At 41.8% G+C, this 12,984-nt stretch overlaps 1 protein-coding gene across 1 annotated transcript in view; it reads left to right on the top strand.

Annotated features, from left to right (window-relative positions):
* The window catches only part of LOC122798607 (ubiquitin carboxyl-terminal hydrolase 20-like), a 1,084,102-nt gene that overhangs the window by 996,754 nt on the left and 74,364 nt on the right, over nt 1–12,984 (top strand). The window contains exons 11-12 of the mRNA XM_044067685.1: nt 4,469–4,548; nt 4,792–5,213. Coding sequence (XP_043923620.1) covers nt 4,469–4,548; nt 4,792–5,213 — 502 coding nt within the window. The remainder of the gene's footprint in view (nt 1–4,468; nt 4,549–4,791; nt 5,214–12,984) is intronic.

Raw genomic sequence — 12,984 nt, 5'->3', positions numbered from 1 at the left:
AAGGATATGCCCCGTCACTCCCCAGCCCGTGGTTCCCCTAGAAGGGGCATAACTACCAATCAAACAAAAATACTTTTTACCCTTTAAAAAATTTTATTCCCTGGGACTAAGCAGCATATGTTTGTACCCTGCCTTTCAATGTGGGGTGATGGTACCTTTTTGTAACAGACAAGGGGACCATAGGCATATTACCATTGTAACATTACAGGGGAGTTGAATGACCATGAGCGTTCAACATGGTGGTTTATTGCAGGGATGTCTTATCGGGGTGGAACTTTTATCACGTGCCTCATTGAGGGCTCAAACAGAGTCATTTAGGGGGGATGGGGAGGGGTTTTTGGGTTTTGGACATTGCAGGGTTGACTTATGAGAAATCCAGTGGTAACCTCAGTGGGTGAAGTGTTTTGTGGGTTTTCAGTTTGCATTGGGAAAGGTTTGAGTGCATTTCACATGTTGTACATGCATGTTCCTTCCCATATCACCATTGAGGTCCCTACCATGGGATATTTGGTTGGAGGGTCACACCTCATGTATGCGAAAAACATGTTGTGACACATCCATGTAGGGATTCCAAATTTCCCCTGAATTATTGGGGATGTAAATTATACCCTTTACCCCTACAATGCTGGGGGGCAGCCAATCACATACTGGGGGTTTACTGGGGTTTATTTGAAATTTTTTACTGGTTTTAAGGTGTTACTCCATCCTTTTACCCCAATGTTCTTCTTTCACATTCCTACTAGTTTTTACATCTCCTCTCTTTCTTTATATAAATTTTTTTAAAAGTTATTTTGTATATAAAATAATATATTATATTAGCTGAACACATATAATTTTGATTACATTATTTCAAAATTGGGAAAAGAGGGGTGGTGGAATACATGTTTATCGTCTATCAGTATACCCTTTATCAGGTTTTATGTATTGTATCTACATTTCTATTCTTTGTTCATTACTATTAGTTTTTTTCTATTCCTTTTTTACATTTTATGTAACATCCTTCGAGTTACTTTGCATTTTATATTTAAAATATATTTAAATTATTTATATTTTATATATTTTAATTTTAATTTTAAAAATTTTTTAAATTTTGGGGATTTAAATTATTTTAAATTTTTTTTTTTAATAAAAATGTAAAAAAAACTTAAACCCAATTTACTCACAAACCTAATAACCACTTTTTTGTCACATATTTACAACTTGTAATTACATCTGTAGCCCCCCCCTTTTCCCCCCTTTCAGCAACCTCACATTAGGGTTAATATTGGACCTTATTAAAATTTTTAATTCCCCCTTTTTTAACTCTTTTTCTTGGTTTCGCCTCCTTATTCCCCGTTGTCCCTTTTGGGTTTCTTTCATTTGTGTTTTGTCAACCTTTTTTCCCTTTCTGCCCCCGCCCACTTCCCAGGGTGCGTTTCAGGTTTTGGCTGGGAACAAATTTTGGTCTCCCCTTTTTCTTCCCCTTTTCCGCTTTGTTTCTCCCAGGGTTTTTGGATTGCAGGGGAGGTTTTTCCCTTATTTGATTGCCCTTTTGATTTTTCCCGACCATTGTTAGCCAGTTTGTAAATTCTTTTAAAAGTTTTTGATTCATTCTCCTTATTTAGGGTTTTTTATAAGGTATGTAATGGGACCCTTTTATTTTTTGGGGGGCCCTTTTTGTTGGGATTTTTGTGGGTTAAAGTTGGTTTCTTTTTTTCCGCTGGGGAAAAATTCCTTTTTTATTTTTTTTTTTTTTTTTTTTTTTTTTTTTTTTTTTTTTTTTTTTTTTTTTTTTTTTTTTTTTTTTTTTTTTTTTTTTTTTTTTTTTTTTTTTTTTTTTTTTTTTTTTTTTTTTTTTTTTTTTTTTTTTTTTTTTTTTTTTTTTTTTTTTTTTTTTTTTTTTTTTTTTTTTTTTTTTTTTTTTTTTTTTTTTTTTTTTTTTTTTTTTTTTTTTTTTTTTTTTTTTTTTTTTTTTTTTTTTTTTTTTTTTTTTTTTTTTTTTTTTTTTTTTTTTTTTTTTTTTTTTTTTTTTTTTTTTTTTTTTTTTTTTTTTTTTTTTTTTTTTTTTTTTTTTTTTTTTTTTTTTTTTTTTTTTTTTTTTTTTTTTTTTTTTTTTTTTTTTTTTTTTTTTTTTTTTTTTTTTTTTTTTTTTTTTTTTTTTTATTTTTTTTTTTTTTTTTTTTTTTTTTTTTTTTTTTTTTTTTTTTATTTTTTTTTTTTTTTTTTTTTTTATTTTTTTGTTTTTTTTTTTTTTTTTTTTTTTTTTTATTTTTTTTTTTTTTTTTTTTTTTTTTTTTTTTTTTTTTTTTTTTTTTTTTCTTTTTTTTTTTTTCTTTTTTTTGTTTTTTTTTTTTAGTTTTTTTTTTTGTTTTTTTTTTTTTTCTTTTTTTTATTTATTTTCTTTTTTCTGTGTTTTTTTTTTATAGTTTTTTTCCCGTTTTTTTTTTTTTTTTTTTTTTTTTTGGGGGGCCCTTTTTTAAATTTTTCCGGCATGGGGCCCCATTTTTTTTTACGCCCCCTTTTTTTTTTTTAAAGGGGGCCCTTTTTCCCCAGCTTTGGGGGGCCTTAGGGGATTCCAAAACCCGTGGGTTAAACCACTTTGCTGAAAAAAAGGGGGTACGGGCACTCATTTTGCACATTTTATTCCTTAGTGACTACACTGCACTCTTTTGCTGACTGTCATACTTTTATATTTCTTTACAGTTACTGGTAGTGGATTACTGACCTGCCTGGTGGCGCAACCGCACCAGCCTATTGCCATAGGCTCTGCTGTTCGCAGAACGGACACCTGCAGCTGTAATATAAATGAAGTAATATTGGAATACACATCTCCATAATATCAGCTAGTTTAATTTCTTACATACATAATTAAATGTAACTCACTCAGTAGTGGGGCGTTGGGCATTTGCCGGGCCTCCTGGATCCAAAGGTTCAGTTGGTCCTGCTTGCGTCTCTTCAGGTCCGCATGGTGGTGACGGACCTGATCACCAGTCCTTGGAATCCCTGTGGCACTGGTGAGATCATGAGCCAACCGGTCCCACGCCTCAGCTCTGTATGCTCCCCAGAGGACCTGGCCCTGCATGAGTTGGGCCTCATGATTGTGGACTAGGAGCCAGACCATGTACCTGGACTCCTCAACACCCCACCTCTGTGCTCGAAAGCAACTACCCTCTCCTACTCCTGTCATTCTGCCTACAGTTCAGTTCTGCAATCGTTTATGCTGTGTATTCCCGCCTATGGGGCTTATATAGTCCGTTTTTCCCGCACATATCTGTGATTGGCCATTTTGGAATTGTATCAACTTCAGTAAACCTGCATTGTCATGCTCCAGTTTGTATTCATTCCTATATATTAGCTATTATTGCATATATAGGTACTGCTGTCATGGCTTAGTGGTTTGGTACCTTGACTATGGTGTATAGTATCCTGGGTTCGAACCTGGCCACTACTTTTTATTTTTCATGACTGTCTAGACATACTGAGGGGTGTGTCTGTGTAAAGGCAGTTTTGATACGGCTTGCTCAACGTTGCCCGTCGGTTAGCTTGTTTGCACGGTGCGCAGCTCCGCGCAAACTGGGTACGCTGGTTTAAGCCTCATTTGGCTATCGGCATGCATATTACGCTCAGCTCAGCTAGGGGCACTTAGATTCAGCGTGTTAAACCACTGCTGAGCTACGGGCACTCATTTTGCACCAGTTAAACCACTGCTCACGTACGGGCAGATGCACTCACCGTGTTAAACTGTAGCTCAGCTATAGGCACATCTGGCATTTTTTATTCTTTTGTTACCTCACATTTCTTCAATATAAATGGGCTATTTCATTACATTTTACATAAAATGTGATTTCATGTGTATATATTTGTCAGGGACTTGTTTCGTGCTTATTTTGCTAAAAATAAAAATTGGTGTTGTGGGGGCTCGAACCATGACTGCCTGCTCTTCAGCCAACATCTCTACCGCTGCGCTATTGCTTCTTGGCTTACTTTGCATATTTAGTTTTTATATGCTTTCCCACTGACTGCTAACTGTAGCTGCGCTATGGGCACGCCCACGCAAACGAGCGCACTCACGGTTAAACATTTTTACAATTTAAAAAAATATATAACATGTTTATTTATATATTTTCTGTTCATAGTCTGCGGGGGCATGTGTTGTGTTGTGTTTATTCACATTTCCATGGACTCTGTCGTGGGTGTTTACTTTGGGCACCTTTCCTCTTCTGGGGCCGTGTCCGCTTACAGGGCTAGGCCTACGGACACGCCCCCTACTGTCTTACACGGACCGTGTTAGCCTTAGGTGTGATTCAGCATGCTCTCATGAATATGCAAAGCATGCTGGCATCACTCCGTTTAACTGCAGCCTCCGTGTAAGAGTTATAACTCTTACACGGAGGCTTCGTGAATCCTGCCCATGATGTTCCCTGATTTCATTTCATCAGAATTAAGCATTTTAATTCACATATATATTTTGTTTTCTTTTCTTTTCCAGGGCTACCATACTCAGGCAAAAAGATCTGACCTTTCTGTAGCTAAAACAGCTACAAACAGACAAGTGTCTACTAGCCACAGGTAATCTTCATACAAACTCTTACACAGTAGTAGCTTTTACCAGTAATCAACTTGATGTTTCTGCCAATATATCCTGCATGCCACCTTCTTAAATTTTCTACTAGTTGTATTGCAAAAGCAGGTAAAATCGCACGCATTAACTATCTGATTTTTAGAGTAGACATAAATACATACAGCTAATTCATGTAGTGGGGATTTTCCATTTTACTGCAGCTGTTACATCTAGAATCTCTCATTTAATAGCCAACAGCTGTCGACGCTGAGAAAGCCAACAATGGACGTCACAGGAGATCTGAGCTCTGTTTCATACAGGACAAATGATTATTCACGATCTACAGTGAGACATACGATAAAAGACTACACAAGAGATCGGAGCTCTGCTACGTACAGGACAAGCAATTCTTTACCATCGACATCGAGACAGACAATAAAGGAATACATAAGTGATCTGAGCTGTACTGCATACAGGACAAGTGATTATTCACCATCTGCATTGAAAAGTACAACAAAGGACTGCAGAGGTGATCTGAGCTTTAGTACAGACAGGAACAATGAGTTTTCAAGTCTGTGGATGAAAAAAATGCCCACAGTGCCTTCATCTAAGTGTATTCAGAAACAACAACGTGTAGAACCCCTGTTTGAAGCAGCACATGGATACACCTCAAGTAAGTCTCCTGTTCTACTTGCCTTACAACTGTTATTAGTCATTGCAGCTTTAAGCTCTAACGCAGATAATATTGTTGCAAAGGAAATAATAATGTGAGTGACAGGCCCACATCAGACTGGCTGAATTTATGCTGCAGTTTCAGTGATGTAAAGAATTTAAGAACAATGCACAAAGTTGTATGTTTATTTCTCTTTTAATTAATAGCACTGCAGCTTGTCTTATCCACTTAGTCTAGAATATACATGTGTGCATGTGTACACACGCATATATATATATATATATATATATATATATATATATATATACAGGTTTACTATCAAAATCTCGAAAATTGAAAAATATACCATTAGGGACAGAATGGGAAGGTCGAATCCCTGCATATTAATTAAGTGAAAATGTTGAATCTGAAGAACGAACTCAGCAGATTCAACGTTTTCGACGAATATCGAATGTGATGTCTGTATAGGAGCTCAGGTAAGTGTCACTCCTACACTTCACATCATGTTTTTGCAGGAGGGCAAGCCTCCCTGCACCTCCTTGTGGGGGGCTATGCTCCCCCCACCCCCTGCTAACTACAGTGGATATAAAAAGTATACACACCCCTGGTAAATGCCAGTTTTTTGTGATGTAAAAAATTAGACCACAATAAATCATTTCAAAACATTTCCCACCTTTAATGTAACCTATAAACTGTACAATTCAATTGAAAAACAAACAAATCTGTTAGGGGAAAAACATTAACAAAAAACGTAAAATACGCTGGTTGCATAAGTGTGCACAACTTAAACTAATACTTTGTTGAAGCATCTTTTGATTTAATTACAGCATTCAGTCTTCTTGGATACACACTTGCCATCAATTAAAGAGACTCTGATTAACCCCAAATAAAGTTCAGCTGTCCTAATAGGATTTTCCTGCCATTTACTCAGTTGCCTGCTACAGCAAAAGCCGTGGTTTGCAAAGAGCTTACAAAGCATCAAAGGGATCTCATTGTTGAAAGGTATCAGTCAGGAGAAGGGTACAAATAAATTTCCACAGCATTGAATATACCATGGAACACAGTGAAGACAGTCATCAAAAAGTGGAGAAAATATGGGACAACAGTGACGTTGCAAAGTACTGGACGTCCCCTCCAAAATTGATGAAAAAGACAAGGCGAAAACTGGTCAGGGAGGCTGCCAAGAGACCTACAGCAATACTGAAGGAGCTGCAGGAATTTCTGGCAAGTACTGTTTGTATTCTGCATTGACAACAGTCTTCCGTATTCTCCATATGTCTGGACTGTGGGGTAGGGTTGCAAGACGGAAACCTTTTCTTGCAGAGAAAAACATCCAGGACCCAGCTAAAATTTGCAAAACAATACATCAGGTCTCCCAAAAGCATGTGGAAAAATGTGTTATGGTGTGATGAGACCAAGGTTGAACTTTTTGGCCACAATTCCAAAAAGCTTTACTCCAGGTGGAGGGAATTATGAACAGTTCCAAATACCAGTCATGTTTGGCCCAAAACCTTCAGGTGTCTGCTAGAAAGCTGAAGATGAAGAAGAATTTCACCTTTCAGCACAACAATGACCCCAAGCATACATCCAAATCAACAAAAGAACGGCTTCACCAGAAGAAAATTAAAGTTTTGGAATGGCTCAGCCAGAGCCCAGATCTAAATCCAATAGAAAATCTGTAGGGTGACCTGAAGTGGGCTGTGCACACGAGACGCCCTTGCAATCTGATAGATTTGGAGCGCTTTTGCAAGGAAGAGTGGGCAAATATTGCCAAGTCAAGATGTGCCATGCTGATAGACTCCTACCCTAGAGGACTGAATGCTGTAATTAAATCAAAAAGTGCTTCAACAAAGTATTAGCTTAAGGGTATGCACACTTATGCAACCAGTGTATTGTACGTTTTTTATTTTTTATATTTTTTCCCCCTAACAGATTTGTTTTTCAATTGAATTGTACAGGTTATAGGTCACATTAAAGATGAGAAAAGTTTTGAAATGATTTATTGTGGTCTCATTTTTTTATATCACAAAAACTTGGCATTTTAACAGGGGCGTGTAAACTTTTTATATCCACTATATATATTCCAACTCCGAGATCGCACAGCAGTGAGCAAAGGGATGAATGTCCCAGTCGGCACTGTACCGAGATCTCTATTCATTACATCAAGTTCGCATCAGAGAGTGCACAGTTGTGTTCGCTGATATGAACTAATGATCCTTCAGTGTTTGGCAACATGGGAATCGGCCATCTGCCATTCCCGTGTTTGCAGAACCAACATTCAACAATTTCATAGTAAACCGTATAGTTTAAGGGTAGTTCTTGACTAATTAGAAAATTCCTAATTCGTATGTTTGGAGTTCTCATACCGTTTAGAGCTCTCTCAGACATACTGTGATAATGAGGATATTCCAGAGTTGCAATAGCCATACTTCAGCAACAAATTTTGAGCATTTGCTTTTGTAATGCTCCATTTACAGTAACTAGCATGATGTAAAGAGGACTGATCACATTCTAGAAATACAGTATTTACCTGAAATCAATTTTAGAACAAGATTAATTTCAGAATAGTAACTAACTTTGGTTTGCACATTCTGTTTTAATGTAGTTAAGCGACAAGCTGTAATTTTTTTTTATGTGTGTGTGTGTTTGCTAACTGACTGAGTGAGTTGATGCGTTTCAGTCACACCCTGAGCCAGAAGGCAAAGACATTAAACATCAACATATGAATGTTAAGTTGTCTATCTCGCCTTCATTCTTGCTGGTTGGGTTCGGAGACGATCCTCGGCTCTGACTCGGCCATCTTCAAAAGCTCGAGAGCTGCCTACTGGCTCGAGGCCCCCCTATATCCCATGATGCCTGGCACTAGATTCCTAGATCTCGTTTGCCGCTTCTGCTGCGAGGTTGCTTTTGCTGGCTCAGGTCATATTTTTCTATTTTATTATTGCCTATATATATATAAAAATTTCTAAAATTTCTATTGTAGTTACGGTTTTGGAGTTAGTGTAGTTATAGTAGTGTTAAGTACTATAGTTATATCTTTGTAGTTTAGTCACCTATCCCATTCCCTTGGAAACTCGTTTTTTCTTAGAGAGTTTCCCCTCCCCCCTCTTTCTCTTCAAGGCAGGCTGTTTTAGTTAGAGGCTAATCTTTGTTCTTATATATATTATATACTAGCTTTTTCAATATTATATAGTAGTTTTCTGGTAAAAATAGTTGTACTATACTAGATTTAGTTACCTTATTTCGTATAAATATATAGTTATAGTGTTTGTGCGCTGTTAGGGTGTGGTAACTTGTGTGATTGTGTGTGTTTTTTTACTGTTACCTAAGACCATACTGTTACTTTTTTTCCTGTGATTGACCTTTCCTCTTGCAGGAATGTCTAAAGATACGAAAGTATCTGGATTCAAGAAGTTTGACTCATGCTGTCAGAAGATGTCATTGACAGATGGTCACACTTCTTGCGTCTACTGTTTGGGCGCCCTACACCTGCAGGACTCTTGTTCGGTGTGTCACGCCTTTAGTCCAAGAGTCCTGCAGGAGCATAGGAACAAACTAATCCTGAGGGGTTTGCTCAAACCTGAAGGGTCACCGGCTAAGGCTCAGCCAGTGAAACCCTCCAAGCCAACGAAGTCGTCGGCTCCCAGTTCGGAGCCGTTGTCGGAGGTGGTGTCTGCTTCAACTTCGGTTCCGGCTGGAACCGAAGTACCTATCTCTCAGTCGGCTCTGACTCTGGTGTCGGAACCATCAGGGAGACGAAAACGCTCTAGGTCTCCATCCCTAGAGTCGATACACTTGGCTCCGGGGTCGCCTCTGTTACATTCGAAGCAAAGTCACCGATCCCACTCTTCTCGGTCTTCTAGACTATCTGACCATGATGTGGAGAGAGTGGTGAGCAGGCTTCTAAAATCGCAGGCCCTGGCAAAAATGTTATCCAGCCCCCGTCATCAGGGTTCGGCTCCGCCCGTCTCTGCAATAATTCCTCCTTCGACTCACCCCTTGAGTTTGGAGCCGGAGCTGGTTGGGGGTAGGATCGGGGAACAGTCGGTGCTGATACCTACCCTTTCGGTTCCATCGTCAGCTCCGATCACCTCCACGGTGCCTTCCTTGGAGGGATCTGGGCGCCGGGACTCCCTCGTCGGCTCCGAGGGGGCAAGTAGCATCGGACCCTTGTCCGACCCTGTTCTCCCTCTCGGAGCTTCGGCACAGGTGAGTTCAGCTCCTACATCGGCTTCGGAGCCGTCTCTCTCGGTGCCGAGGGGGATTCCGGTCTCTTCGGAGCCGGAGCCTTCTCTGCCTTCGAGGTCATGAGGAGTGTGCTGGCCTCTGAGTCAACTCCACGATCAGCCTCGTCGGCTCCTCCCCCCATGGTGCCTGCGTCTGCCTCTGCCCCTCCTCCAGACCCCAAGCGTGGGGAACAAGCGCTCCAGAACACCCCATTGGGTGTATCTTCCTCTTCCGAGGCCTCCCCTGATCATTCAGAGGAGCCTCCTCGAAAGAGGAAATGCAAGAGGAAGCATGTTGACTCCCCTGAGTCTGTCACTTCGGATACCGACTTAGAGGATTCGGAAGGGTCCCCGAGATCCCCCTCTGAAGATGTCTCCTTCTCAGACATCCTTGAGATGCTTAGGCAGAGGGGGAACTGGACTACCCTTAACCCTTCCGAGGATGAGTTGGTATTTCTGGACGCGTTTGGTTCCTGACCCTCCACCTCCTGGGTGTCTCCGCCTTTCGATCCACTGATGTCAGTGGTGGCTCGAAAGGCATGGTCAGCCCCAGACACAGTTGAACCAACCCCCCAAAGACCCACAAAATTTATTACTGCACCGCAGGACAAGCAATGTCTGACAAAAGGTGTTCCCGTTGATGCCATGGTGGTAGCAGCGGCCACAAAAAAGGAATTGGCTGAAACTTCTACATCTGTCCATCCACCTAATAAGGAATCTAGGACGATGGACAGATATGGGAAGCATATGTTTGCTTCAGCGACCTTCTCCATGAGTCGCTGAACTACTTGTGCCACTTTACCCGCCTTCAAAGGGATCTCCTTAAAGAGCTAGGAGATACCCTGCAAGATCCATCAGCTGCGGGGGCCCAGGCTAAGGTTGCCTCCCAGCTGGCGACTCTTAATTCTGTAGTAAACTCCTCCATGCGGCTCATTTCTTATGCAGCCGATGGTGCGAGTAGAGCCGCAGGCACAGGTGTGGCCTTGAGGAGGCATGCTTGGATGTGGTTATGTAACTTTGCGGAGCCCTTCAGGGCGTCTTTCACCAACACCCCCTTTGATGGTTCTGCTCTTTTTGGACCACAGGTGAAGGATACCCTTACCAGGTGTGAGCAAGAAGGCAAGACTCTCTCTGCTGTGGGAGTCCGTTTTTCCACTCCTTCCAGACCGTACCCCAAGGGTCAGAAGAGTGGGAAGATGTGGTTCCGGAAACCCCAGGGAGCCGTGCCTGACAGACGTGGTGAGTTCCCCTCCAGGGGCAGAGGAAGGAACAACAATAGACGCCACCCTCGGGGCAAAGGGGGTCCGCAAAATCAGGGCAGCAGGGAATCCTTCTCTGACAAGTCCTTCCAGCATCCCTGAGGTGTTGCCCGGCTGCCCACCTTCGGTGGCAGTCAGGGGAAGATTATCGCTGTACCCAAAAGCCTGGCAAGGTATAACACAAGACAAATGGGTACTGTCGATCATATCCGGAGGCTACAAAATCCCCTTTTTTCGCACCCAAATCCCTTCCAGATGTTCCACCCAGTCTAAGGGATCAAGCAGTTCAGGAAATATCAAAACTGCTAAGAAAAAGAGCCATCCAGCCAGTCCCAGCAGACCAGCAAGGATCCAGAATTTACTCAAGGTTCTTTTTGGTACCAAAAAAGACAGGGGACTGGAGACCCATTCTGGATCTCAGCAGACTATACAGGTCTGTTTAAAGAACGAAGTTCCGGATGGTCATGCTACAGTCCATTCTACCCTATCTGGGTCAGGACAATTGGATGTGCTCCATAGATCTTCAGGATGCGTACTACCACATCAAAATGGACAGGCGCTCCCGAATATTCCTCCGCTTCAGGCTGGGAGCCAGTCATCAGCAGTTCAGAGTTCTGCCCTTTGGCCTCACCACAGCCCCCAGGGTGTTCACCAAATGCTTGGCAGTGGTTACCGCTCACTTGAGACGGCAAGGATTCCAGGTGTTTCCATATCTAGATGACTGGCTCCTTACTGCTACCACCAGACATCACCTGCTGAGAGCCAGAGACTACATCATTCAAATTTGTTCCAAACTAGGTATCACAATAAATTTCGAAAAGTCTGCATTGTCGCCTTGTCAATCTATTACCTTTATAGGCGCAAACTTAAATACAAAGGACATGTCAGTGAGCGAGGCTTCCATTAGACAGAGTGTTAGACATTCGTCGACATGTGCAGGTCTTATTAGGATGCAAAGAAATTCAGGCCAGATTCGTCCTAAAAACCTTAGGTCTCATGGCAGTGGCTATCATACTTGTCCCCCTTGCTCGTCTTCACATGAGGATTCTTCAGTGGATGCTTTTCACCCAATGGTCCTACCAGCAACTTCCAATGTCTCACATGATAATGATCACACAGTCATGCAAAAATCAACTTGCTTGGTGGATGGATTCTCCGTCAGTACCTCAGGGCAGACCATTTGCTCTTCCTCCCCCAGTGGCTACGGTGACCAAGGATGCCTCCCTGATCGGGTGGGCGGGGGGGCATTTTCAGGGCAGAACAGTCCAAGGCACCAGGCAGCCTCACGAGTACCATCTGAATATCAATGTCTTGGAGATGAGGGCCGTGCTTTTGGCGTTGCAAGCTCTTCAGAATTCTCTTCCCACCGGGACCATTGCAATTCGAACAGACAATATGTCAGTAGACTGGTACATAAACAAGCAGGGCAGAACCAGGTCCTACTGGCTATGTCAAGAAGCACTCAGAATGGCAGTTGGCAATCTCTTCCCAATGGTTTCTGATAGCAGAGCACATCCCTGGGAAGTCCAGTGTTATAGCGGGCAGGCTGAGCAGAGCACATCCCTGGGAAGTCCAGTGTTATAGCGGGCAGGCTGAGCAGAGCAATTCTCATGCCTCACGAGTGGTGTCTCAATCAAACAGTGGCGGACCAAATCTTCCGCAAATGGGGTCAGCCTTGCTGCGATCTTTTTGTCACCCCTTTCAACAGCAAGTGCAACAATTTCTTCTCTCTTCTCCCCCTTCCCGGACATTTTCCCAGAGACGCTCTAGTTCACAATTGGCCTCAGGAACTTCTGTATGCATTCCCTCCGTTTCCCCTGATTCACAGACTGATTCAGAAAGCTACCACATTAGGATGCAAGAAGATCCTCATTGCCCCTTACTGGCCTCGACAAATTTGGTTTCCGTTCCTTCATCATCACCTTCAGGAGCAGCCCTGGACTCTGGACCCAGTTCCAGACCTCCTGATCCATCAGTCGGGTGTGCTGCACCAATCCCTTCAATCTCTCCAGCTCACTGCTTGGTTGCTCCATTTCCGACCCTAGCCAGGCTTCCAAACATCTCCCACTCGGTGTGTGAAATCATCTTATCTTCGCATAAGTCTACCACTAGAAAGACTTATGCTAGTAAGTGGAAACGTTTCTCTTTCTGGGCAGAGGCTAGAAATGTAGATCCCTTTTCAGCCCCTGTGCACCATATTTTGGATTTTTTAGCGGAACCTTTTCATGCTGGATCTTCTTCTGCCACGATTAGAGTTCAGTTAGCGGCTATCTCTAACTTTCATAC

This window comes from Protopterus annectens, chromosome 3.part1 (assembly GCF_019279795.1).
Source record: "Protopterus annectens isolate FY-2018-M chromosome 3.part1, PAN1.0, whole genome shotgun sequence".
Taxonomy (NCBI): domain Eukaryota; kingdom Metazoa; phylum Chordata; order Ceratodontiformes; family Protopteridae; genus Protopterus; species Protopterus annectens.
This window is presented reverse-complemented; position numbering and strand designations above follow the sequence as displayed.